Source organism: Argiope bruennichi, chromosome 6 (genome assembly GCF_947563725.1).
Source record: "Argiope bruennichi chromosome 6, qqArgBrue1.1, whole genome shotgun sequence".
In the NCBI taxonomy this organism is placed as follows: Eukaryota; Metazoa; Arthropoda; class Arachnida; order Araneae; family Araneidae; genus Argiope; species Argiope bruennichi.
In genome coordinates this window covers 55,519,908-55,544,167 of record NC_079156.1, presented here as the reverse complement: position 1 = coordinate 55,544,167, position 24,260 = coordinate 55,519,908, and the positions used below count along the sequence as shown (strand labels likewise).

Below are 24,260 nucleotides of genomic sequence, written 5' to 3'. Positions count from 1 at the left end.
CGTGTTTACCGTGTTCACTGATTGGTCAGTTCTACCAAACGTCATAGCCAATCAGAGGATTAGAAAAAGGTTAGAGATGTGTAGACTCACCATAGAGATGTAGCTAAATAAAATAGTAACTCCATCTTTAAAGAACTTTTAACCAATAAATAAATATTGATTTCATAATTTAATAGCAGATTAGTATTCTTTTGTATTTCTATGGGATGTGTTAGAGGTATTTTACTGCAAAAAAAAAGATGTTCGTTATCTTCAAACAGAGTGCGAAAGTTTTGAAGATTCTCAGTGATAAAACGTGCAGCGAAAATTGGATATAGAACAAACAAAATAGATCATTCTTCCATAAATGTGTGACGAAAAACCCCTTTTCTTTTAAAAATTTCAAGAAATAAAAGGAAGCTTTTATTCTATCTATCAACTTTTACTTTTATTTTCTAATATTTTCGTCATTATTTTGCCATTCTGATTTGGCAACCCCTACTCGTGTTGTCTTTCGCACCCAATTTAAATTATTTATGTAATTTTTTGTACGTGCTGTATTTTTAGTATTTGGTTGTCCGCGAATGACTGAACGAAATACACGGTAAATATTTTTATGTTTGTAATCGTAATTGTAGCATCACAGATGATTATCACATATTTCATATGTTTTAATTCTTGATGCCAACATAACTTTATTACTGAAAGAAAAAAGTATTTTTCAATTTATAGTTTGAATAAATTCACATGGTTTTCTTAAAGAAGTAAAGACTTGTTGATATTTTGTGGCAGAATCGAAGTTTTGGAGTTGAATGGTAATGAAATTAAGATCTAATTTTACTAAAGATGTTGTCAATGCCTCTTAGTGAGCAATGAATCTTTCCAAATGGGTTTAACATTCTGAAGTTACAGTTGATGTGAAATTATGACGGGTTATGTTTTGTCGTAATGTTAATTTCAACTTTTGACTGTGGTTCAAACTTAACAGTTTGTCAATAACACATACATAATTTCTGAATGTATTATTAATATAGCATATCTCATGAAGTCTGTGCTTTTTCTTTGATATGATATTGGCTAAAATATACACCATATATATATAATATAACTACCCCATATGATACAAATGTGTGATTTTTCATCTTCATATCTAAATTTGCTATATTTTACTGCTGGTGTGCACGTTTTAGCAATCTTGAAAAATGATGTTTTTATACCCATCAAATATTTCTTCATTTCAAGATGATTTTTTTAATGTTTAGTATTCACCATAATCAATTTTAATTTGTCATTTTTATTAAAATTTCTGATATCAATCATGGTACTTCAAATATATTAATTTTCAAATATATACCTTATTTTTCTTTCATTACTATTTAGTTAAATTGTCATTTTGCTTTAGTTTGAGTATAATGTTTTTTTTTAAAAAACCTTGCCAATTTTCTTCGTAATAATTGTTTTTTTTTTTAAATTATCTGTAATCTGTTTTCCTACATCAAAGCCAATCAATCTACAGATTGTTTGTCTACTGATATAATAAATGCCTAGTAATTAAAATATTTTTCTCATTAACTTCTCTGCTATCAAAATTTAATTCTAATTCACAATATATAACAAGTTTATATTCTAAAACCTGTGCTTTTGGCAATCTTTTCTGAACTTGGTACATCTGTGTTGTACATATAGGTAATATCCACATTAATAGAAAAGTGAAATTTCATGGGAGTTTTTATGCTTAACGATAGCTGTTATTGAGTGAAAAGAAAAGCCCTAAAATCAGATATTTATCATTTTTTTGCTTAGCATAATCATTCTTTATGATTTTAATAAAGTTTCTGAAATTTGCTTATTTTTTCTTTATTACAAGTACAATAGCCTTATATTTTATATTACAGTAAATATTTTTCAATTATTTTATTATGTAGAATAGTGATTTTCAATTAAAAAAGTTGTATAAAAGTAAAAATATTATCATCTATTTTTCTTGCTTTATTAGTACATTGCATTGAAATGTAATTTTACACTTTTTGTAGTGGATCATTAAAGTGTGAATCATGTAAAAATAAATATTCAGTACATTTGTGTTTGAAATTCATGAAAATATACCATCTATGTGGGAAATCTGCTGAAAAATATACATGACATGTAATGCGTTTATCAATTGCAGTAATTCATTTGTTGATATTGTTTTTAATGATGTAATTCAATTAAAATAATTTTACATCTGATTGAAATAAATATTGCTCAAAGTTTTTATTTTAAATATAATTTTGTTAACAGAAACACAATTTGTTGGATGATATAGAGAATACTTTATGAATTTTCATATATTATTCCACTTGTTTGCTTTTATTGGGTATTTTTGCATCGGGGATACTTTTGGTATTGTGGGTGGTCACCAACAAGTTATTGCCTTAGTAGTAAACAAAGTGAGCGATAGATCACCAATGTCGATTACCCACTCGTTTCTTCTTTGCGAGTGTTATGATCATTTGATCTGTTAGATGTGAAGCGTTTCTTGTGTATTCACTTTAACAAATAGTTCTTAATTTTTTGTCCTTGCTATAATGTGGTTTTGTGCTTCTGCTTTGGTTAAGGTTTCATCTAGTAATCTGATCATACATAGTAAGGGAAGTGTTCAGTGTTTTGTTTCTTACAGCTATATTGTTATTTGTCTTTTTTTAAATAATATATAATTTATTATTTATGTTCAGAATTGATCATTTTATCACAAGTTTGGTGAACCTTATAAGCCAGATAACAGCTATGAGACACAAGTAATTACTTTTGTCTTGTGGTCTTGTTACTCGGCTGCAAACCACAAGGTCCCATGTTCTATTCTACCCAATTCACCATCCACATTGGGGACTCTGGCTCTGAACAAAACAACCTTCAACCTTAACCTTCATACAGTTGTTGTGGCGACCAATGTCGTCTCACAACCCAAAGTTGTCAGACTCGCTTGACGCAGCAACCCAAAGTTGTCAGACTCACTTGACGCAGCAACACAAAGTCGTCAGATTCATTTGACGCAATGGCAACCATTCACCCACACACATTCGCTCACCATAACACTTGGCACTGCTCAAATGGGTACAGGCGCATTAGACTCAACAGCCATATTGTTCTTCTCACCTCCGACTCACTGGAGGGAGAGTACTGTGGTGAACCTTATAAACCAGATAACCGCTACGAGACACGAGTAATTACTTTTGTCTTGTGGTCTTGTTACTCGGCTGCAAATCTCAAGGTCCCAGGTTCTATTCTAGCTAATTCAACCTTAACACAAGCAAAATTCTTGAAATTTCTTATAATATTTGTTTTGAATATTTTTTTAAATAAAATTATAGAACAAATCTGTTTTCATTTGAAAAAAATTATTTGTTTATCCTTTATGCAGGTGATATGAAAATACATCTTCTTGACCCTGATGTTGTCAAGAAATTGAGATCTGATTTATCATTCATTAGTGTGTCACATTGTGTTGAAGAATTAGTGTGGAATTCTATAGATGCAGGATCTACATGCATTGCTGTGCGTTTAAACCTGCCATTTTATAAAATTCAAGTGATTGATAATGGCAATGGCATACCTCCAGATCAAATGGTTCTGGTGGGGAAAAGGTAAAATCAGTTTACATTCCATGTAATGATTGTTGATTATGCATAACTTTAGTTTTTAAGTATATTTTATATTTTTGAAAAATGAAAACACAGAAGTCTCATTTAGTTATCTATATCATTTTAATTAAAAAGTCTTTAATCATCTTCAAAATTAGGTGAATTTCTTGAGCCTTATCTTATGCAAGCTCATAAATTAATTTATTATTGTATTGTTGTAGAAGCTAAAAATATTTTCTGAAAAAAATTCTCTGTTGATATGCAATATATATATATATATATATATATATATAGTTTTGAATTCAGTTCTTTTTCATTCAGGAAAATATAAAAATAAAAATGAAACTTGGGATTTAGTATTTAATCATTTGAGTGCCAACTATTTGAACAGTAGAACTGTGAAAATGCATGTAGGCATTTCATTGATATATGTGTTTTCTGTTTATTTTCATCAGAGTAGCAAAGAATCAGAATTTTTGCTATCTTTGGACTTTTTGTTAAAGAAAACAATTATTTTCATCTAACATAATGTAGATTTAATAGTCTTACTATTGCTGGGAGCATTTTTACACATAAAGACATTTACAAAATCACTTGGATATTCATTATGTGAAGAATGAAAATGATAGAATGTAATGTTGCAGTAAACAGAGGAACATATCACCTCTGATTGTTTTCTCCTGTAGAGTTTAAAGTATAAAGACATATACATAAATACTTGGATTTTCCCTAAGTAGGGAAGGAAAAATTTCAGAGTGTGATGTTGCAGTAAAAAGAGGAATATATACCCTCTGATCATTTTCTTCTGTTGAGTTTACTAAAATTAAAATTGGTTGGGATTCGTAAGTACAAGAGAGAACAATGAATACAATATAACATTAGAAAACTTGAAAGAGTGATGAAAAGAAAAAAGTTGGTAATTGTATAAAAGAATTGCTTTGCAGTTCTTGGGGAGAATATGCACATTGGAAAAGAAAATATCAAAAGTAAATGGACAAACTTGAAAAAAAAAAAAAAAATGCTGGGGAAATCCTGGAGAAAACTACAGAAAGGAACTAGGCATGAAATAGGAGTGTCTGTCTGAAGAAACATTTAAATTAGTTGAAAGAAGAAAAATCAGAAGGGAAGACTTGACTGCAAAATCTGAGAGACTGAAATTAAAATTTCATTTAAAATACCAAGAAGCATGCAAAAAAAAGTAAAATAATAATAATAATAGTAATCTGCAAACACTGGAAAGAGAAACATCTATCAGTTGTTGGTAGAAGAATCTTAAATTAGAGAAGTTTTTAAAAATATAATGCAGATTGGGAGTGGGAGAAAGAGAACTGATTATGGAGTAAGAGGGGGAAATGACAGTTGAGGAAAAGAAGATAAAATAGAGATTGAAGAAGCATTTTGAAGAAGGAACAAAATGCCAAAGATGGTGTTGTTCAAAATATAATTTTCTTGTTTCATAAGAAATTTGAAATAATAACTGTTCATGAAATTTTAAACGCTATTAAAGTCAAAAGGAATATATGAGCATGTGGAAAGAACAACATACAGTGGCTCCCAAAAGTGTTCGTACACCAACAAGAATCAATTAAAAACCTCATTATTTACCATTATATATTCTTATTTTTACATGAAAATTTTTTCATAGCGCATTTTTACAGTTTTTAATAAAGCAGTGAAGAATAAATTTTAATTGCGATGCAAATTATTTTTTTTTAAAATGACAATAAATAAAATTGCACAAAAATAGGACACAAAAGTGATCATACACTTTAAAAATACATCACTAAATATGAAATTTTCTAAATTTTTATAAATGTTTAGTATTTAGTAGGATATCCTCTATGCTTTATAACAGCTTTTAAACGTTTGGGCATAGATTTAACTAAACGGTCGGTTACTTCTGCACCGATCTTCTTCCATTCTTCGATCATTACTGCTTTCAGTTGAATTTTCGATTTAATGTCGTGACTTCTTATTCGCAACTCTAATTCTTTCCAAATATGTTCTATAGGGTTTAAATCTGTTGATTGAGCTGGTGTTTTAAGAGTTTGAGGGCAATGATAGAGGCAAAAAAGACGAACATTCATGGCCGTGTGCTTAGGATCGTTGTCTTGGTAATACACAAAGTTGTTTAAAATGCCCAATTTTTGTGCTGGCACTTTTAAATTATTATTGAGAATATTTATATAAACTCTATGATCCATTATACCATCAATGAATACTAAATTGCCTACTCCAGCCTTCTGACATACACCCCCAAACCATGACACCTCCACCGCCATGTTTTACTGTTCCAACTAAATTCTTGGGATTAAGTTCTTCGTTTTTTTTTTCTCCATACAATGATTCTCCCATCTGACCCAAAGATGTTAAACTTACTTTCATCTTCAAATAAGACACGATTCCAATAGCTCTCTGGCTGGTTTATCATAGATTTGGCAAATTTAAGCCTAGCAATTCTGTTCTTCTGACTTACAAAGAATTTTCTACATGCAGAGCGGCCATGTATACGAGCATTCCGAAGAATTCTACGAATAGTTTCACAGGAAATAGAAGTTCCATTTGATTCATTATATTGTGAAGTAAACTTTATTGCACTCAGACGTGGATTTTTTAGAAATTGACTCACAATATTTCTTTGACTTCTAGCTGACAGAATTTGAGGGCGACGATTACGATGCTTGTTTGCAATCCTTTTCCCCTCTCTGTAACGTTTTATTATGCTTTGCACCTTTGAATGAAGTAGATTAGTTATAGTTGCAATGCCTCTAATTGATTTTCCAGCTTTAAAATGAAATATAATTAATTTTCGTACATCTAAACTCGTTTCTTTACGAATGCGCGTCATATCTAAGAATAAAGTAAATAGAATAAATAATTGTGATATTAAATACTGAAATCAAATGATTTTAGTGTATTTTTCAATTAGAAGAAAAACAAGCCACAAATTATATTTTTATGATGAATTTAAATAAATAATGTTTGGATGTACGAAGACTTTTGTGTTCTAATTTTGTGACATTTTTTATTTATTTATTTTTTAGAACAATACTACTTGATTTTTTATAAAAATATTTGTTCAGTTTTATTAAGAACTATTTAAAGATACTAATTTAAAAAAACCAACTAATAAAATGCTTTATTAAGAAGTATAGAACACAATTTCTGCAAATTTCTTTAGTGTACGAACATTTTTGGGAGCCACTGTAAAGGCTTAACTACCAAAGAATGATATTAAACTAAAGGCCTCCATATTACATAGGATGTTGTAATATGGAGGATCATCTTGTGTGGCTACAGGAGGAAGTTCTAAATGCTTTGGAAAGTATCATTTATTATAAAAAATCCTTAAAAAGATCTAATTAAATGCAACAGCTACAGAAATATCAGCCTGCTGTCTGTTAGATCAAAAATCTTTTCAAGAATTATTATAACAGAGTGAAAGATAATATACAATAAAATTACTAGATTGTAATAAGCAGAGTTAAGAAGTGGAAAAAGATGCATTAAACCACATTTTTATTTTAAAAATAAAGTTTTTAATTAAATTCAACTTTATTCTTATATTTTATAGATTTCTAAAAAGCATCTGATAGCTCTGACAGAGACTCTATTTAGAAAATCTTAAACTTCTACAGATTTCCTAAAAACTTTATCAATATTATTATAGAGTGAATACTGTGAATGCCACACTATCGGAGGTATTTGATATCAAAATTAGATTATAGCAAGGATTTATCCTGTCTGAAATAAATTGTGTTATTTAATTTTTGTCAAGCCTGTTTCCACCAAGATTTAAAAGCAGTTCTGGGCATGAACTGAACATAGAATACCACCAAATGATAATGCAAGAGTTACCTGACATGGTACCTGACTAAGAGCACCATATGACTTTAGAACAAAATTCTTTTGAATTGCCAAGTTAGGGATGTGCTTGGGAAGTAGCATTACATCAATAAATAGCATTCAGTAATTAAATAGCATTCAGTTTTTATGATCTCATTCTCCAGCTTGGTACAAAGAGAAATGATGATGAACACACTATAGAACTTGTTACTTATCTCCACTGTACTGATTGGTTACTTCAGTTGTTGAAATTGAAAAGCACCATAATACTGCTTCTCAGTAAAATGTGAAAGAATGATTGAATTTTAGTATATTTTATACTGAAATCATAATTACAAAGGATATTTGTATATCCAGTAGATTAAGTTTTAATCATGTTTTATAAACAATCTAGTTTTAATTTTCACCTTGTATGAATATATAATTATATGTCTCCTACTGAGACATATGAGTGATTTTTTATATCAGTGTACAGAGTTGATAAATAAATTAATGGTTAATTAATTCAAGAGCTCCTTTTTTCATTGACAGGTTTGGAAGCCAGTCTTTGTATTATGATATTGTATTTAATAATTCTGCTTTAGTATTAGATCATATATTTTTAAGCTGAATTTCAGTTGTGATATGTATTGCTGACTAAAATTTAATATTCATTCTACCAGCCCAGTTTTATATTAATTGGTTCATGAATCATGAGAGGTTTGGAGAGTCGTACAGGACTGTTTGAACTTTAGTCATTTTTTTTAAAAATATTGCATCTAGATTACAAATATATTGCTTTAGTTTTGCCCTTTGATAAAAGGTATTTATTATTATTATCAGTTTTTTAAAAGCACCATGAAGATATTTTAAAATATTTTTTGCCTCCTTATGAGCACAAATTCGTTATCATGTTGTAATAGATTATTACAGATGAATTATTATACATATAAGTAATTTTATGGTTGAGATTAAAAGATGGCTAATAATCATCTATGCCGATTACCTTTATATTGGATTATACTATCTAATTATACAAATTATACTAACATTGCAAAATATTTTGATATATCTGATTGATCCCTATTTCTTTACCAATAAAACAAAATATATTTTTAAAGATTTTGTTGTTTTTAACTTTTAAAAATCTTTTTTTATTTAATTAATTATTATTTTTTTCTAGGTATGCTACAAGTAAATGTCATTCATTGGAAGACCTTCAAAATCTCCAGTATGGTGGGTTTAGAGGTGAAGCTCTTTCCAGTTTAAAAGATGTCGCTTCAAATTTGATGATAGAATCTCGTGCTTCTGGGTGTGAAGAAACATATTGCAAAATATTTAATTATGGAAAAGCTGGTACCCCTACAATCTCTATCAGTCCTAGGCCAAGCAAAGGTACAACTGTTACTGTCTTTGATTTTATGTACAATAGACCAGTCAGAAAGAATGCTATTTCTGAAGCAATAGATGTGGAAGATACCTGTAAAGTTTTGCAAAGTATTGCATTAGTTTATCCTGATATATCCTTTTCATTGCTAAATGAAGCTACAGGGGATATGTGTCTGCAATTCAAAAAATGTACCTCATCATATTTTGCATTCATTCAGCTATTTGGTCAGGAAAGAGCCAAAAATTTAAAATCATGCAATCATCAAGAGGGTAACTACAAAATTTCAGGTTATATTAGTACTGATTGTTTCTCTTCCAAAAATTATCAGTTTTTGTATGTTAATAGACGTCTTACACTCAAAACCAAGCTTCATAAATTAATCAATAATTTATTAAGCAAAGTATTTGGTGGGAAGAAGTCAGAATGCAATGCTCCAATTCTTCCTTCACCACAAATGCTCAGCCCATCGAGAAATCAATATTGCTGTTTTATTTTAAATATAAGTTGTCCGAGAAATGTTTATGATATAATTTTCGATCGTAAAAGAACTATGGTGGAATTTTCTGACTGGGAGAAAGTCACAAAATTAGTGCAAGATGCTATTGTAAGTTTTTCATCAACAGAAGGATTATTTTCTAATTTACCTGTGGAAACCAACAATTTACTTTTAAATGAAGGTGATAGTGTCAATCCAAATAGTCGTTTTTTGAATCTCGGAATAGATAATTTTCGTAATGGACTTTTTTCAAATGCTGTGAAACGATTAGGTGTTGCTACAGAAGTTTCAGAAATTCCTAATTCAGAACTGTTAAATAAAGAAGATAGTGGTGAAGAATATATCAAATCTCAGTTAAATCTTCAAAGCGAAATTAATTCACAAGATTTACCAAAGAACAACAAAAATATTCATACTGTACACTTTAATGAGAAATCAACTTTAAATATTAAAAATGGTTGTAATGGAAGTCAAACAATAAATCATAATAAAATAAGTTCTCCTAAAAGAAATTTTATATGCCTTAAAAGTTCAGAAACCTCTACTCTTGATAACTTAAGACAAATCGATAATAAATCGAAAATACCGGATTTAAAAACTAATGAAGACTTCTCTGCATCTCCTTCAACATCAATATTTGAATCTCATTCTAATATCCCATGTAAATCGGTATTTCCAACACAAAACCCAATTAAGTTAACAGTTCCAATGAAAAGCACCTTATCGATGCTCGAAAGGGAAAGGAAATGCTCAGATGCTTTACAAAAATTAAAAGAGAAATATTTATTTATGCCAAAAAAGAACAAATTAATTCCTGGCAAATCTGAAAAGTTAATTACTTCTTCAATTAAAATCAATTCAACGTTGAGCAATAACTTTAAACCTGCTGTTAACACAGTTCAATCTCCCATTCTTCATAATGAAATAAATGAAAATAAATCAAAAGGAACTACATTGCCAGAAAAACATGTAGACTCTACTTTAACAGTTAATAAAAGTAACAGTAGAATAACATCTAAGTATGCATTTAACAAAGAAACAACTTTGTCACCTTTGAAACGTTTACGCCGTGCTAAGAGTTCAAAAACGAAGGTTCAAATGTTACCAGTGAATGAATCAGGTGATAAAAGTAATTGTCCTACTAATAATGTTACTAATGAAACTGAATTTTTTGTTGATTCTAAAGTACATAATCCTCTGAAGTCGCACTTAAAAGAAAAAAAGTCAAAGATTTCAAGTTTGCAATGTTTACAAACTTTTAATAATGAAATTAATTCACACATGACTACAAAAAAGAAAGCTTTGTTTGATTCTGATTATCAGAATCCTATTGACAATAATCGAACTACTAATTTATCTCAATTTGGCAATTGCAATCCATTTTTAAATACCTTTCATAGTTCTAAACAATCAACTTGTTTAAAGAATGAGGAAATGGTATATAACTGTGATGAAAGTAACTCATGTCTGAAAAATTTTCAAGATTGTGCTGAGCCATCTTTATCACCATCAGAATTATCTCTAAATGACAAGAGTCCTTGTGAAATTATTAATGATGAAATGTTATCTAAAATGTTTACTACTAAACAATTTCTACAAGACTCCAAAATTATAAGAATTAATGACATAACTGTCCATGATATAAAGCTGCAGAGTGATCTTGAAAAGGCCAATGATTTTACAGAGCTTACTACATTTAGTCCAAGTGTTTCTGATGATTGTGACATTGAGAAATTTGTATCCTCAGGAGAATTGGATTCTTTTAACAACAGAAAGTGTACTATCTCAAATAGTCAAAATGATTTCTTGTCAAATCCTCATCAAAATGCAACTAGTTATGATGAACTTCAGCAGGATTCAAAGGCAATGAAAAGTGCCACTCTCATGAATTGCAATGCACTAACTGACAATATTTCACCTGAAAGCTGTTCATCTTCTGTTAGTTTATCTGATGTTGATATAAGTATTGATAAAAATTCTCCAGCTTCTTGGCCTCTTCAGCTTGAGAGTATTAAACATCCATCTAGAGTATCTCCAGAAAATTCTAGCATTATAAATTCCCCTTGTAAATTTCAGATGATTGATAAAGTGAATGTTGTTTCTGAAACAGATAGCTCAAATGCAGTCTTGGAGATGAACAGAGCAGAATCTGACTCTTTATCATCCAGGATTTCTATTATCATAGATCAGGAAGCACTGAAACATTCTGTTTGTGATCCTGATGATGACAAAACGAATTTTTCAACTAAAGATCAAAATATTTTAAATGAACAGTTTATATCTCCAACTAAGTTTTTAAAAAAAACAGCAAACTCTGATAAAAAAGAATGTTTAGAACTCATAAATTCTCATTTTATCTCAATTCCGAGTTTCCGGTCTATTGGTGAGGAATTTACTTTAAGGGATGAATTAGAAGAATATATAAATGAGAGTAATAGCCCTGCTAATACATCATCAGTTTCAAATTTTAAGTCTATAGATGAGGAATTTATATCAGAACATAAAACAGAAGAGAAGATAAATTATGAGAATGAATCTGCTAGTAAATCATCTCTCAGACATGAAGAGAATAAACTCACTAATGAATCATCTATTGATATTAGCTGTGCAAATGATTCTCAGACCAAAAGTCCCATTATCAATTGCTTATCATCTGGGACTGAAAAATCTTTTTTTAATGATAATACAGAATCAAACATAAACAAATCAACATTTTGCATACCTGTACAGGGCAAATCTGCAGGAAATAGATGGATCTGTAAAGTTAATGAAAATACCAAACAAGTTGCATATATTAATTCAGTTACTGGAAATTCAACATATTTTCCACCTGGCTCATCACCACAGGTTGAAAACAGAAGAATTACTGCAATTGAAGACTTAAGCATAGGTAATAATTTTAATTGAATGGTTTTTATTTAACTTGAATTGTTTTTATTTAAATTTTGTTTTATTTTGTAAAGGTAGAATTGTGTATAATTTCACTCTCCTTGATACTCTAGATTGAAAGTTTATGCAATTTTTTATTCCCAGTGATGGCTAAATAATTAATATTTTCAGAAATTAATTTTCTATAAATTTATAAAGATTAATTAAATTTTTATACAAATGCAAGGTGCTGTATGTAACTAAATTTGAGAAAAAAAAATTTAAGTTTTTTTTTTTTTTTTTTTTTTTTTTTTTTTTAATATTTATATAAAGAGTTAGGAAATATGTTAAAGACCAAACAATGGAAACTAATAAATAAAAGATTTATAAAATCGTACTTTTATTAATTGGCTCAAAACTTTAAAAAAATTTAATTTAGATTAAATTTAGAATTTTGGTGTATTGAAAGCAATAAAATTAAACCACAAAATACATTGTTAAAAGATTTTAAAGCATTCATTATAAATGTAGTTATATTCTATTTTACTTAGAGTACTTTTATGCTTGCCTTTTATATTAATGATTTTATTTTAACCTTCAAATTCTTAATAGAAAAAATTATTACCCACTTTTTTTATTATAAAAGTGCATTCTTTATAATTTTTAATAATTATTGTTTGTTTTTTAATTAAAACCTTTATAGATTTTTAGTTTGAAAAATATTTTGTGAGCTGTATTCTATAGTAAGAACTTTTATTATGTATATTCTCTCAGGTTTTTCAATGTTTGCATGTGAAAATAATAAAAAAATATCAGTTTTATATCAAACATTTCATTAAAATTTTCTAAATAACTGTTTCAAGTGCTTTTCCTTGAATTATTAATGAAATATTTTTTTCAATATTTGGGCCATGTCAAACATTTGCAAAGAAAAAGGGTAACATCCCCCTCCCCCTCCCCTCCATGAAATGGAACAAGACAAAAAGTTTAGAAACTTCTGATGTAGAATGCTATATGGCTTATTGTAATTAAAAATTAATTCTGTTTTGATGATTAAATTAGGTATCATTTTCGAAATTATCATTAAGTATCATTTATTCACTCCTTAGTATATATATTGTTTGATTTCAGTCAGTTGTACTTGAGTAGTCACAAATGCCTAGATAATTTTTTATGTTGAATTTCAGATCATAATAAGAAGGCTCATTTCTTTCTTACCCATGATTTCTCCCCATTTGTATCGGAATTTTCTTCAGAACTTCCATCTGCTGATGATGAAATTTGCGATATGCAAATTGATTTGGATAATCATATTGAACAAACAGAAAATAATGACTGGCATAGGAAATGGAGATATCCAGTAAAAGATAATGAGACCAATGATAATTCTGGTAAGGTTTTGATTTTCTGCATAATGCAATAATTGATACTTCTTTTTTTTATGCATATGTTTGATGCATATACAATAGACTCTCTCTCTAATCTGATACTCTAATTAGTTTGATTCATGTTTTGGAACGTTACTTTTTGATGAATCACTCTTCCTTGTTAATATTTCAAACCTTTCCCTTTTCAATACATAATTTGTCTGTTCAATGACCTCCTATTCAACATAATATATTATTAGTTTATTTTCCAACTCTCAAAAAATGCATCATTGTATAATTTAGTTACATTTCTTGATTCATTATAGTCTGGGTACTCTATGATCCAACAAGAGTTCTTTCCCGTATATATATAGCATATGTATACTAGTATTTTTTTTAAAAATTTAACACTGTATTTTAATAGAAGGGGGCAGGTTTATTCATTTGTAACAATTTCTATCAAAATTAAAATTTGATTAACTAATGAAATTAAAAAGTATATGCATTCCTCATACAATACATTTCTTAATGAAATATAAAGTATGTTTATACAGGGGTTTCTCTTTTTTAAATGTAAGTACTTGTAAACTTGGAGGATTATGTTTAGTCCATTAACAGACTCTGATAAGCCTTCTGTTTTAGAGCATTTTTGTTAAGCTTCATGTAATAAATAACCTTTGATGTTATTGATATATGCAGGCACAATTCTAAGTCATTTTAATGCTTATTTTTACATTTTTTTTTTGTATATAATTTGTAAAATAAGGATTTTTAGAATCCACAGTTCTAAACAATAATTGCTGTATTTCTATTTCCCCAATCATTATGATCAAATATTATTAGAATGCTTCTGCTATGCTAATTAAAAATAGCTTAAAATATATGTAGTAAATTAATTTTATTCATACCTATAAAAAGGGGTTTTTTTTGTCTATGTCTTTCAAAATCTGATTAATGCAACTTTAACCTATTTTTAAGAGCATAAAAATTATGATTGGGTTTCAGTTTTCTGTTTGACACTTCTCTGCTATCTACACCATTTTACATGAAACATTTCAACTAAGGACATGATTTGAATTTACTTAAATTATCATTAAAGATTATAATATAAATGGTAATCTAATTTCAATAATATTTCAAGACAACAATAACTGCCAGCTAGCTTTAAATTTTCTCTAAAATAGAATTTCTTAAGTATAAAGAGATATGTTGTATATTTAATCCTTTTTTTGGTAATAAGCATTTATATGTATAAACAGTGAAAAAAAATATTTCTATACATTATATAATTATGCTTGCAAAAATTAATCTTAAGCATATCTTTGATGCATAGTTTGGTAAATAAGTAATTAGTTAATCATTAATAATCTCTTTTCTTCATAATTTACCTTGATGATAGTTCATTCTTTTAAAAATCTTTATTGATTTACTATTATTAATCGTTTTTGTTTTTATTTTTGTATAGAAAACATCCAAAATATGTTTAAAGAATGGGAAAATCCAATCTTTCAAAATCCACCTGAAGTAGGTTATTTATTTATTTTTTTATTCTGTAAAAAATGTTAATTATATATTATTATTATTAATCTAATTATGTTTAAATGTTTTACTTTATTAATTAATTCATTTTTTTTTAGATAAACAGTTTGGAAAAAAGTCAAGTTTCTATGCGTATTCCCCATATGTACATTTTAAATTCTTATCGCTTTACTCAGAATTGTTTAAACAGCATGAAGGTATAAAAATGTATCAGTTATCATGTCTTCATTTTTTAATATGTCATAGATTTATATGATTTTTGATACAGATTTCATTAATTTTCATTTTATTTTTTCTTATTAGTTTGCTTTAGCAATATAAATTAAATAATCATCTTGCATTCACTATGTTTCTCATTGGATGGATCTTATTATGTGCATTATAAAATTAAATTGCACATAAAAATCCTAAGCATTAACAATATGTTAAATTGAGATTTTTTGTCTTTATTTGCTAGATAATGGTGTGGGTTTTAAAAAAATGACTTTTGCCTGCTAGCATAGTATTGTGGATTATGTAATAAGTTTCATTTCACTTTATTTTTTCAAAAAAAAAAATGATTAAATAAAGCATAACATTTGAATTATATTTAACAAAGTTTTTTAAGATGCATATCCCTCCCCCTTTTTTTTGCTGTATCCATCATCTGATGCTCTTATGAGTGGAAATCTAGGAATATAATATATGGAAAATTATCAATAATTGAAACAAGATTGAGTGCAATTCAATTGTACAGATTATAGATTGTAATTCATTTGCTCAGTAATTTGAATACGATTTTGAATGCAATTTTATTACACAAAATATAGATAGTTTGGTGTAACATCAATTAAATTTCATTCAAATGTATCTATTGCTTTTCGTTGATTTGAGTCATATTCAAGATAATTTAACTGGATGTAATGATATACCACGTGGCTTTCTTTATACAGTAAACTTGACTTACCATTGATTATAGATACATCATCTTGAGAGTATTTGCTGTTGTTAGACAACTTTTAAATATTGACAATATTATAATCAATATTGAATTAATTCACATAAGGAAGGACTAAACATAAAAGCCAAAAGCCATTACATTTTATCCTCAAAATATTTTTGAATTTTTATTGTAATTCAAAAATTTACTTCAGTGAAAATGAAAGCAGCATGAAATATGTGGCTCTTTAATATGAATTTAAATTTTCTTTCAATTGAAACAATCTTTTCATTCTTTTTTTAATTTAAATAGAAATCGGTTTTAACTTTGTGTCTGTTCCCTTAATAAATTATAGATTTATTTTTATAGTTTAATATTTACTTAAATAATATTTTAAATTTAAAACATATGCTTCGTGTTATTTCTTTTTGCAGGTTATTGGACAAGTAGACTGTAAATTCATTGCATGCATTATGGAAGATTTCAGTAATAATTCAAAAAGTAATATTGCTTTTTTCTTATGATGCTTTCTTCATTTATTTCGTCATATGTAACTTTTTTTACTCTTTGCACTTTTAAAGTACTTTTGTAATTCCTAGAAATTCAATGTGGAAAAATGTTGTATAAAATAAATTAAAAGAATCAATTGCAACATTAACTTTTGTATCAATCTTAATTTTTTTCTACTCTGTTTATACCAATGTTATTATCAACATGTCAATATTTTAATATAGATTTTAAAAGAAAATTTTAAGAAGCATAAATAAAATATTGAGACCTAGTTTATATAACTAATCTTAAATCAAACATAGAAGTTTCCTAAAAACAAATTTTTATTTTATACTCTTATGTTTGTATATTATTATATTTTTAGGCGAAAAGTTATTAGTGTTATTTGATCAACATGCAGTTCATGAAAGAGTGAGATTAGAAGAATTAATTGAAGGTATTTAGTCTATTTCCTTTTTTTCTTATGAAAGTTTATTTACTCTTTAAATGTTTAAAGAAGGAATTTGTGTGATATATACTTTGATATTTTGTGGACATTAGAGGTTAATATCTTATTCAATTGTCCTAGAGATATTATTTTAGTAAACATTTTTAAATTGTTGATTTTTTAATCTTAAAATTTTGGGAAATATATTTTGAGTTAGTAGCAACTATTTTTTATGAACTTCTCCATTGTCATAAATAAATTTAAAAGAAATAAAGTAAGCAAAATCAGCAATGGATTTTTGACTTGGCAGCTGCCTAAAGCTGCAGGCATATCAATTAAGAAATTATTATTAATTCAGCTATCAAATAAATAAATTTATAACAAAAGATAAATTTTGTATATTATAAAACAGATATTAACATTTTAACAAGTATAATTCATCCGTTTGCTATCTGTTTCATTTGTTTCATTTGTTTCAATTAGTTATTGTTGTATTTATAAACAGACACATTTTCTCTTATAATTATGGAAAAAAAAATTGACTTAAAGAGAATAACTAAAATGTTGATTAAATTGAAAAATGTGTTCAAATATGAAGCTAAATTGACTTGTTTATTACCTTTGGAGGTCTAAACCTGAGTATCTTTTAAAGTAAACTTTTTGTCTGGGCTAGCACATTTCAACTGTTGTGTATATTTTAGATTTTTTCATGTCATTTCATTCAAGTATATTTTTTAAAGTTTTTCTTAAAACAAAAACAAAAAAAATGTGTGTGTTGGGCTTTTGTTTGTACTTTAAATTTGATTTTTTTCAATAATTTTTCATTAAATAGTAATTATGAAGACATTAAAATACTTTCTGCATTATAAATAAAGAAACAATTTAAAAGCACTAAGAACAGAGCTGATAAGATATATATTTTCCTAATATTTAAAAATAAAACCATGAAAAGAACTAGAAACTTACAGTCCAGAAGGAGACATACAATTAAATTAACACAAATTTTAAATTTTTTAAAAGAAGAGTCTCATGATGTGCATTTCTAGAGCCACAAAATGCTCAGAACTGCCACTAAGCAAAATGCTTCCAATACAAAGTTATTTGTGTAAATTTTTTTTGTATATTTCTAAAAATCAATTATGTTAAAATTTGTTTTGTCAGCATTCTATTGTCATTTTTAAAAAAAATATTATCAAAGAACTCTTTAAACATGATGAAATATACTTATTTTTGAGAGATTTTTTAAAAAACTTTTTATTTATAGATCTTTATGAAATGAAAGAAAACAAAAAGGTCATTAAGACTGTGCCTGTAAGTGATTCTTTAAATGTGACCTTCGAACCAGATGAGATGCGTCTGCTACGCTCATACCACTTGTCCTTGAGAGATATAGGATTTGAAATTAGTTTTCAAGGTGACGAAAATACTGTTAGTGTGTACTCCCTTCCATCATGTCTAGTGAATCCCACCAATAATCAACCAAGAAAAGGAATCTCTGCAACTTCTACTTTAATAGAGGTATTTATTATATGCTTTTTAAAAAAAATTGTAATCAGTGCCTACGAATTGGCAAGAAATTTAAAATCTTTTGTCTAATGTCACTTTCAAAAGCACTTATTTTAACGATAACAAGAATTTTTTTTTTTTTTTTTGTTAAGTTTGTACAATTCTTTTCTTAAGAAATTACAATAATCTTCTGTGACTAAATTTGCAACTAAAAGGCTTGTGTTTAATGGTATTTTTTTAATGTTTACAATAATATATTTAATGTTTAATAAAGATTTCTGTAAACTTTTGTAATTTCAGAAAATCTAATTTTTTTGCTATTAAGTAACTATTAGGTTTTGCTATTAAGCTATTAAGTATCTTAATATTCTGTAACAACATTTACAATTGATTACACTAATTTATTTGTTGTAGATGAATTACCATATGCATGCAGATGCATAGCATATTATGTGAATGTTACTTTTAATCTGCTTCCTTCTGAAATTTGAGTCTTTATCTTTAAACTGCTTGCTGAGTATTGAATATATTTCACATGTGTCTTTGATTATGTGCATTGATTTTACATTCTGTATGTGGAAATATACTTTCAATTCTGAACTTAAATTTTAAAAAATTGCAAAACAACCATTTTTAGTCTGTATATATTGATTATTATTTAACTGGTGAAAAATATCTTGCTTGACAGTGTTGTCATATAAATGAAGTTATGATAATTACAGTTGTAAAATTATCGATAATATATATATTTTTTTGATTTCTGAAAAAAATATATGAAATAAAGCTTTAGACTATTTCATCTTTCTAATTTGTGTTGGCAGAAATGAAATGCCACAATTTTAAATTATTTCAAATTGAAATAGGGAATTAATCTAATCTTTTCATAATTTCTATGTGGAAGTGTTTTTGTTAAGTGAATATTTTCTGTCTTTGTATCTTCTTTTAATATCTTCAGTTTCCTCATATCATTGGTATATTTGATCTAATTCCTATGACAGTGATTTCTTTTTTATTAAATAAATGAGTTTTGAATTCTTTCTGTTTGATTAAATTAATGCTCAAAGATCCAATATTAAATATTCCAACTCACAAATTGATAAAATTAAATGTATGCAACAAATTTTGAACTATGTGTCTTTTTGGTTCAGCTTGATTAAAAAATAAAATCCTTAGATGATGCCTAGTATGTTGTAATGCAGAATTTAATATCATGGATTTTTTTAATATTCATGAATTTAAAACATGAATTTAGAAGTTATTCTTAAATAGTAGATCATATCTATAATATATTTATACTTTCTGACAGATTCATAAGTTTCATTTATTTTATTTTATTGATTAGAATTTTCCCCCTTTTAATTTAATATATTAAGTTCAAAAATTAAAATATATATATAATTATATAGTTAGGTTTAATATTAATAGATTAATTTAATAGTATTCTTTGCTGTACCATTTTGGTAAAAATAAAAAATTGCATGTAAATAATTTGAAAGAATTAAGATGAAAATTTTAAATGGTACTTTTTGTGTTAATATTATAATTTACTAGAGAATTTTTATGCTCAATATCTTCTATAAAATTCTGTGTAATGACAATTGTATAAAGTAATGGCTTAAAAAATATACAAAATTATATTCCTTTGTTTTATTTAGTTCTTATATTAATATAATAAAATATATAACTGTCTGGAAATGATTTTACTTTGCAGAAGATAATCAAGGAATGGTTAAATTCTTTAATGCAAACTAGGAGTACCTCTAATATTTTGCCAAAGACTCTCAATGCTGTTCTCAATTCACAAGCTTGTAAAGGTTAGTTTTCAGCGATTGATATCTATGTGTATATTTTAACTTGTGGACTGAAGAAGTTTAAAACAAAATAATTTGTAGAATATTAAAAGATTTATAGATTTTTCAAAGAAATTACTATGAATTTTTTTTTTTTTTTTTGGTGGGGGAAGGGGGTTATTAGTAGTTGTTACTAAAGTTGATGAGATCCCAAATTAGGGTTATACTGTTTTGTAATTGTGGAAGACTTGGCCTACATCAGAACATAAACATGATACTCTACTGATGATATTAGTGGTGTCAGTCAATACTCTAACATTAAACTCTTTTTTTTTTTTTTTTTTAGAAATATTTCTTCATTTGTTCTAAATGCATGCTTTTACAGTTCACTCTAATATAAACTTTTTAATAACTTTATTCTATTCTTCAATTATGCATTATCATTTTAGTTTACCCACATTATTGATAACTATCAATGGTTTCCAACAAGATTTAAAAAAATATGGATAATTAGAATTTATCCTTCCATTTTATTTAGTCTTATTTCAATTTTATTAATTAGCTGATATTTCTATTCAGATACGTGTTTTCTTTTTTTAAAATAATTGCTCACTTTCAAAGCAAAATAATCAGCAATATGCTTAAAAATCATTTTTGAACCTGCACAGATTTTGAAATCATATTTATTTAAATATTGCAGGTGCTGTGAAATTTGGGGATCCATTGGATTTATCACAGTGTGAACTCTTATTAGCTGCCTTATCTACATGCAAATTGCCTTTTCAGTGTGCTCATGGTAGACCATCAATAACTCCTATTTTAGATCTAAATAAAATCAACTTACTTAGTAAAAAGGTATGTATATCTTTTAATATCTTTGCCTTTTTTTTGTTTTTAATTATTTTTTAAACAATTTAAAAGGTATTTTATTTTGGCATAGAGAGAGACACCAAAATTATGGAAGCTGCATGGAGTACTGGAAAGTCAGTGATATTTTATTTCATCACATTTAACACTTGAACTATAAACTGATTCATTACTTCTAAAGTGGAAATATTAAAACAAGATATATTGTAAATATTTTAATTCAACATTTGATGCTGTGAATGGAGAAACTTGTAAATAGTTTCTGCTTATGAAGTCAATTTTGACTTAATGCAAAATTTAATGTAAAAACTATTTATTTTACACAATTCTTTGACTTTGTTATATACTTTCTAGTCATGTTAAGCAAACTGTGATATACTTTCTATTAGTTTTTATTGAAATCATTTTTTTACAGTATTTATTTTAGCTGAATATATTTTTCTCAATGCACTGATTTATTAAAAATTATTGACTGATTATTTTCATATAGACTAGATGTTACAAATATATTTTTTTGGCAGTCGAGATGTTTAAGTTTGATATTAATAATGGATTTAATATTACTAAATTTTGGTAAAGAAAATCATTGTGTGCAGATTTAAAAAAATCATTGTATATATTGTAAATTTTTAAATAATATTCATTGATCATCAACCATTATTCCATGCTGAAACCAGAACTTCTCAAAATAGTAGCTATCTGAATTGGAATGGATTCTGATTTTTTTTCAAGATATTTAAATAAAAATAGTTAAGAAAAATAACTTGATTTCAAAAATTTCTAATTAAATATTTTAATTAAAATGAAAGCTCTGCAGTTTTTATCTGTTCTGAAAACAGTTTAAGAAGGCCTGGTTTATATCCTGTAATAAACAACAATGCTAAAAATGTGCAAGTGCATGACAGCTAATTGTTGTCCTTCATTCTTTAAAAAAAAAAAAAAAAGTTTACATGAGCCTCTTAGAAATCAAAGTACTCAAGAATATCTTTTACATTCTATCAAAAAGGCACCCTTACAACTATATTTAAGTGTATTACTTGGCATGCTGCATTTAATTATTAATTTCATAATATGCAACTGCTACCTATACATGAAATCTATACATACCCATCAAAAATAATATTCAGCTTTTTTAGTGAAAAAGTTTATTATTGTATAAGTTAATAACATGATTAAAAGTTTACACTTATTTTCCCCATTAGATATTGGAAAATTCATTCGAATAAATAAATCCTCACAAAACTGCTATCTGCCTAAAAGTTTTTGAAGCTTTCTCATCAAAAGAATCTGCTCCCCTCCACTAATACTTAAAAAAAAAAAAAAAAAAAGTTAAAAATAACAAGAGTTTTGATATTGATAGGAGGGGGGGGGGAGAGAGAGAGAGAAAAAACTATACTTAAAACTGAAAATTTTGAAACATTTTTTAATAGTGTTCAATTTTAACACTTCAATAATACTTTATATTTATTAATTATACTTGCAAATTATTCTCATATGAAGATAGTTATTATCTGTGATGAATTTAACAGTTGCCAAAGGCAAGATCTTGTATTTCAGTTAGTGATTTTATGATTATGTACTTCAAAATAAAGCTCTGTTTACAAATTTTGCACACATTTTTATTTTAATTTGAAGTTATTATTAATTTGTATGTATATGCATATTATTATAATTGCAATCAATCTTTGTTAATGCTTTAAAATAAATTTTAGAAAAAGAGGTGATCACCTTAAGGCATATCAACAATTTTATGTTAAGAAAATAAGGTTATTGAACAAACTACTTTTTAGACTTAATAAAATACTATAAAGTAATTAAAATATAATAATATATTAATGTTTGTAAATTTTAATACAATTTAAAAAATTCATGATTAAAATTAAATTTCTTTTTTTAATTCAAAAATTAATTTTCAATTCATTTATTTATGTGCAAGAAAGAGACAAAATTAACTATATATCCAGATGAATAGGTTTAAAAAGCTAGTCTTCTCTGCCATTGTTGTTTAGTGCTTTGCGTAATGTTATTTAGCTATACACATTTTGACCAAATTGAAAGAAAATATTTGTGGAAGTATAGAAAGCGTTAGTTATGTTTATAGACAGAGATCAAGTTGAAGGCACACAGACAGCCACAAAATGCAGGTGAATGGCATAATTTATAGGGCTATAAGAAAAATGTCATGAAATTAAATATTTTTTAGCACTGAATATTAGTGTTCAAAATTTAATTTCGTTTGAGTATATTCATTTGGATCATATTTAGGACTATTTAAATGGGTGAATATATATTAAAAACTTTTTTTTCTATCAACTTGAGTCATCAATTACTACAGTCACTAGCTGTTAGAGCTATTGAATGGTATATCATTTGGGTTAATCTTAAAATTCAAAAATGTTGATATTTGTAATCAATAGAAACAATCATTCCATAATTTCACACTAAACAGTGTATTTATTTCAACAGCATTCTTTAAAAACATTTAACAATTGAAACCTTAAAATGAAAATTTTACATGAAATTCAGATAATACTCAATAACATTTATTTTGAGTTGAAATACTGGTATTCATTTAAAACTCTTTATAGCAAGCATAAATTTACAGAATCACATTTTGTTTTCAGACAGAATTACAAGACTAGAGAAAATAAATAAGTAACACTTGTATTTGAATTTCAATAAATAAATTTATGTATATACTAACATTTGGATTTTTATTACTTTATGAATTCATATAATAACTTTTCATATTTAATATAGACAAGAGATTAAGTATATTTTAATAATCTATCAATATTTTTTATCATTTTTCCCTGCCTGAGTAATGCAATGAACACATTCAGGAGCCATTTTGTTAAATACTTATAATTTAATCTCTATTAACAACTGCCATTGGTTTAATAGAAGACAAATTTCTCAATTAAAATATATGAAAGCATTATTTGTAATTTTTTAAGGCTGGTAGCAATCGTGCTATACTTTATTGCATAGAAATATTGTTTGAACATTAACTCAAATAGTTAAATTTTCTGGTTAAATAGATAATATATGCCACAAAAAAATTTTCTGTTCTTGATTTTATGTAGGGAATGTTTAAAAATAACTCCTAAGTTTACCTATGCATTTTTTCTCAAACAAAAAAAAATAAATAAATGAA

At 26.8% G+C, this 24,260-nt stretch overlaps 1 protein-coding gene across 2 annotated transcripts; it reads left to right on the top strand.

Annotated features, from left to right (window-relative positions):
• The first annotated feature begins 491 nt into the window (after nt 1-491).
• Nucleotides 492-22,425, top strand: LOC129972543 (DNA mismatch repair protein Mlh3-like). Of its 2 annotated transcripts, none has more exons than XM_056086718.1 (12): nt 492-583; nt 3,380-3,602; nt 8,608-12,200; nt 13,366-13,569; nt 15,011-15,069; nt 15,183-15,281; nt 16,438-16,504; nt 16,878-16,949; nt 18,205-18,458; nt 20,158-20,260; nt 20,937-21,091; nt 21,177-22,425. In XM_056086718.1, exons 2-12 carry the CDS (start codon nt 3,385-3,387, stop codon nt 21,225-21,227), a joined length of 4,875 nt encoding a protein of 1,624 aa, XP_055942693.1. In that variant the 5' UTR covers nt 492-583; nt 3,380-3,384; the 3' UTR covers nt 21,228-22,425. The 2 variants fall into 2 exon arrangements, with proteins under 2 accessions (XP_055942693.1, XP_055942692.1); XM_056086717.1 differs by having other exon boundaries at nt 21,158-22,425.
• Nucleotides 22,426-24,260: the final 1,835 nt, after the last annotated feature.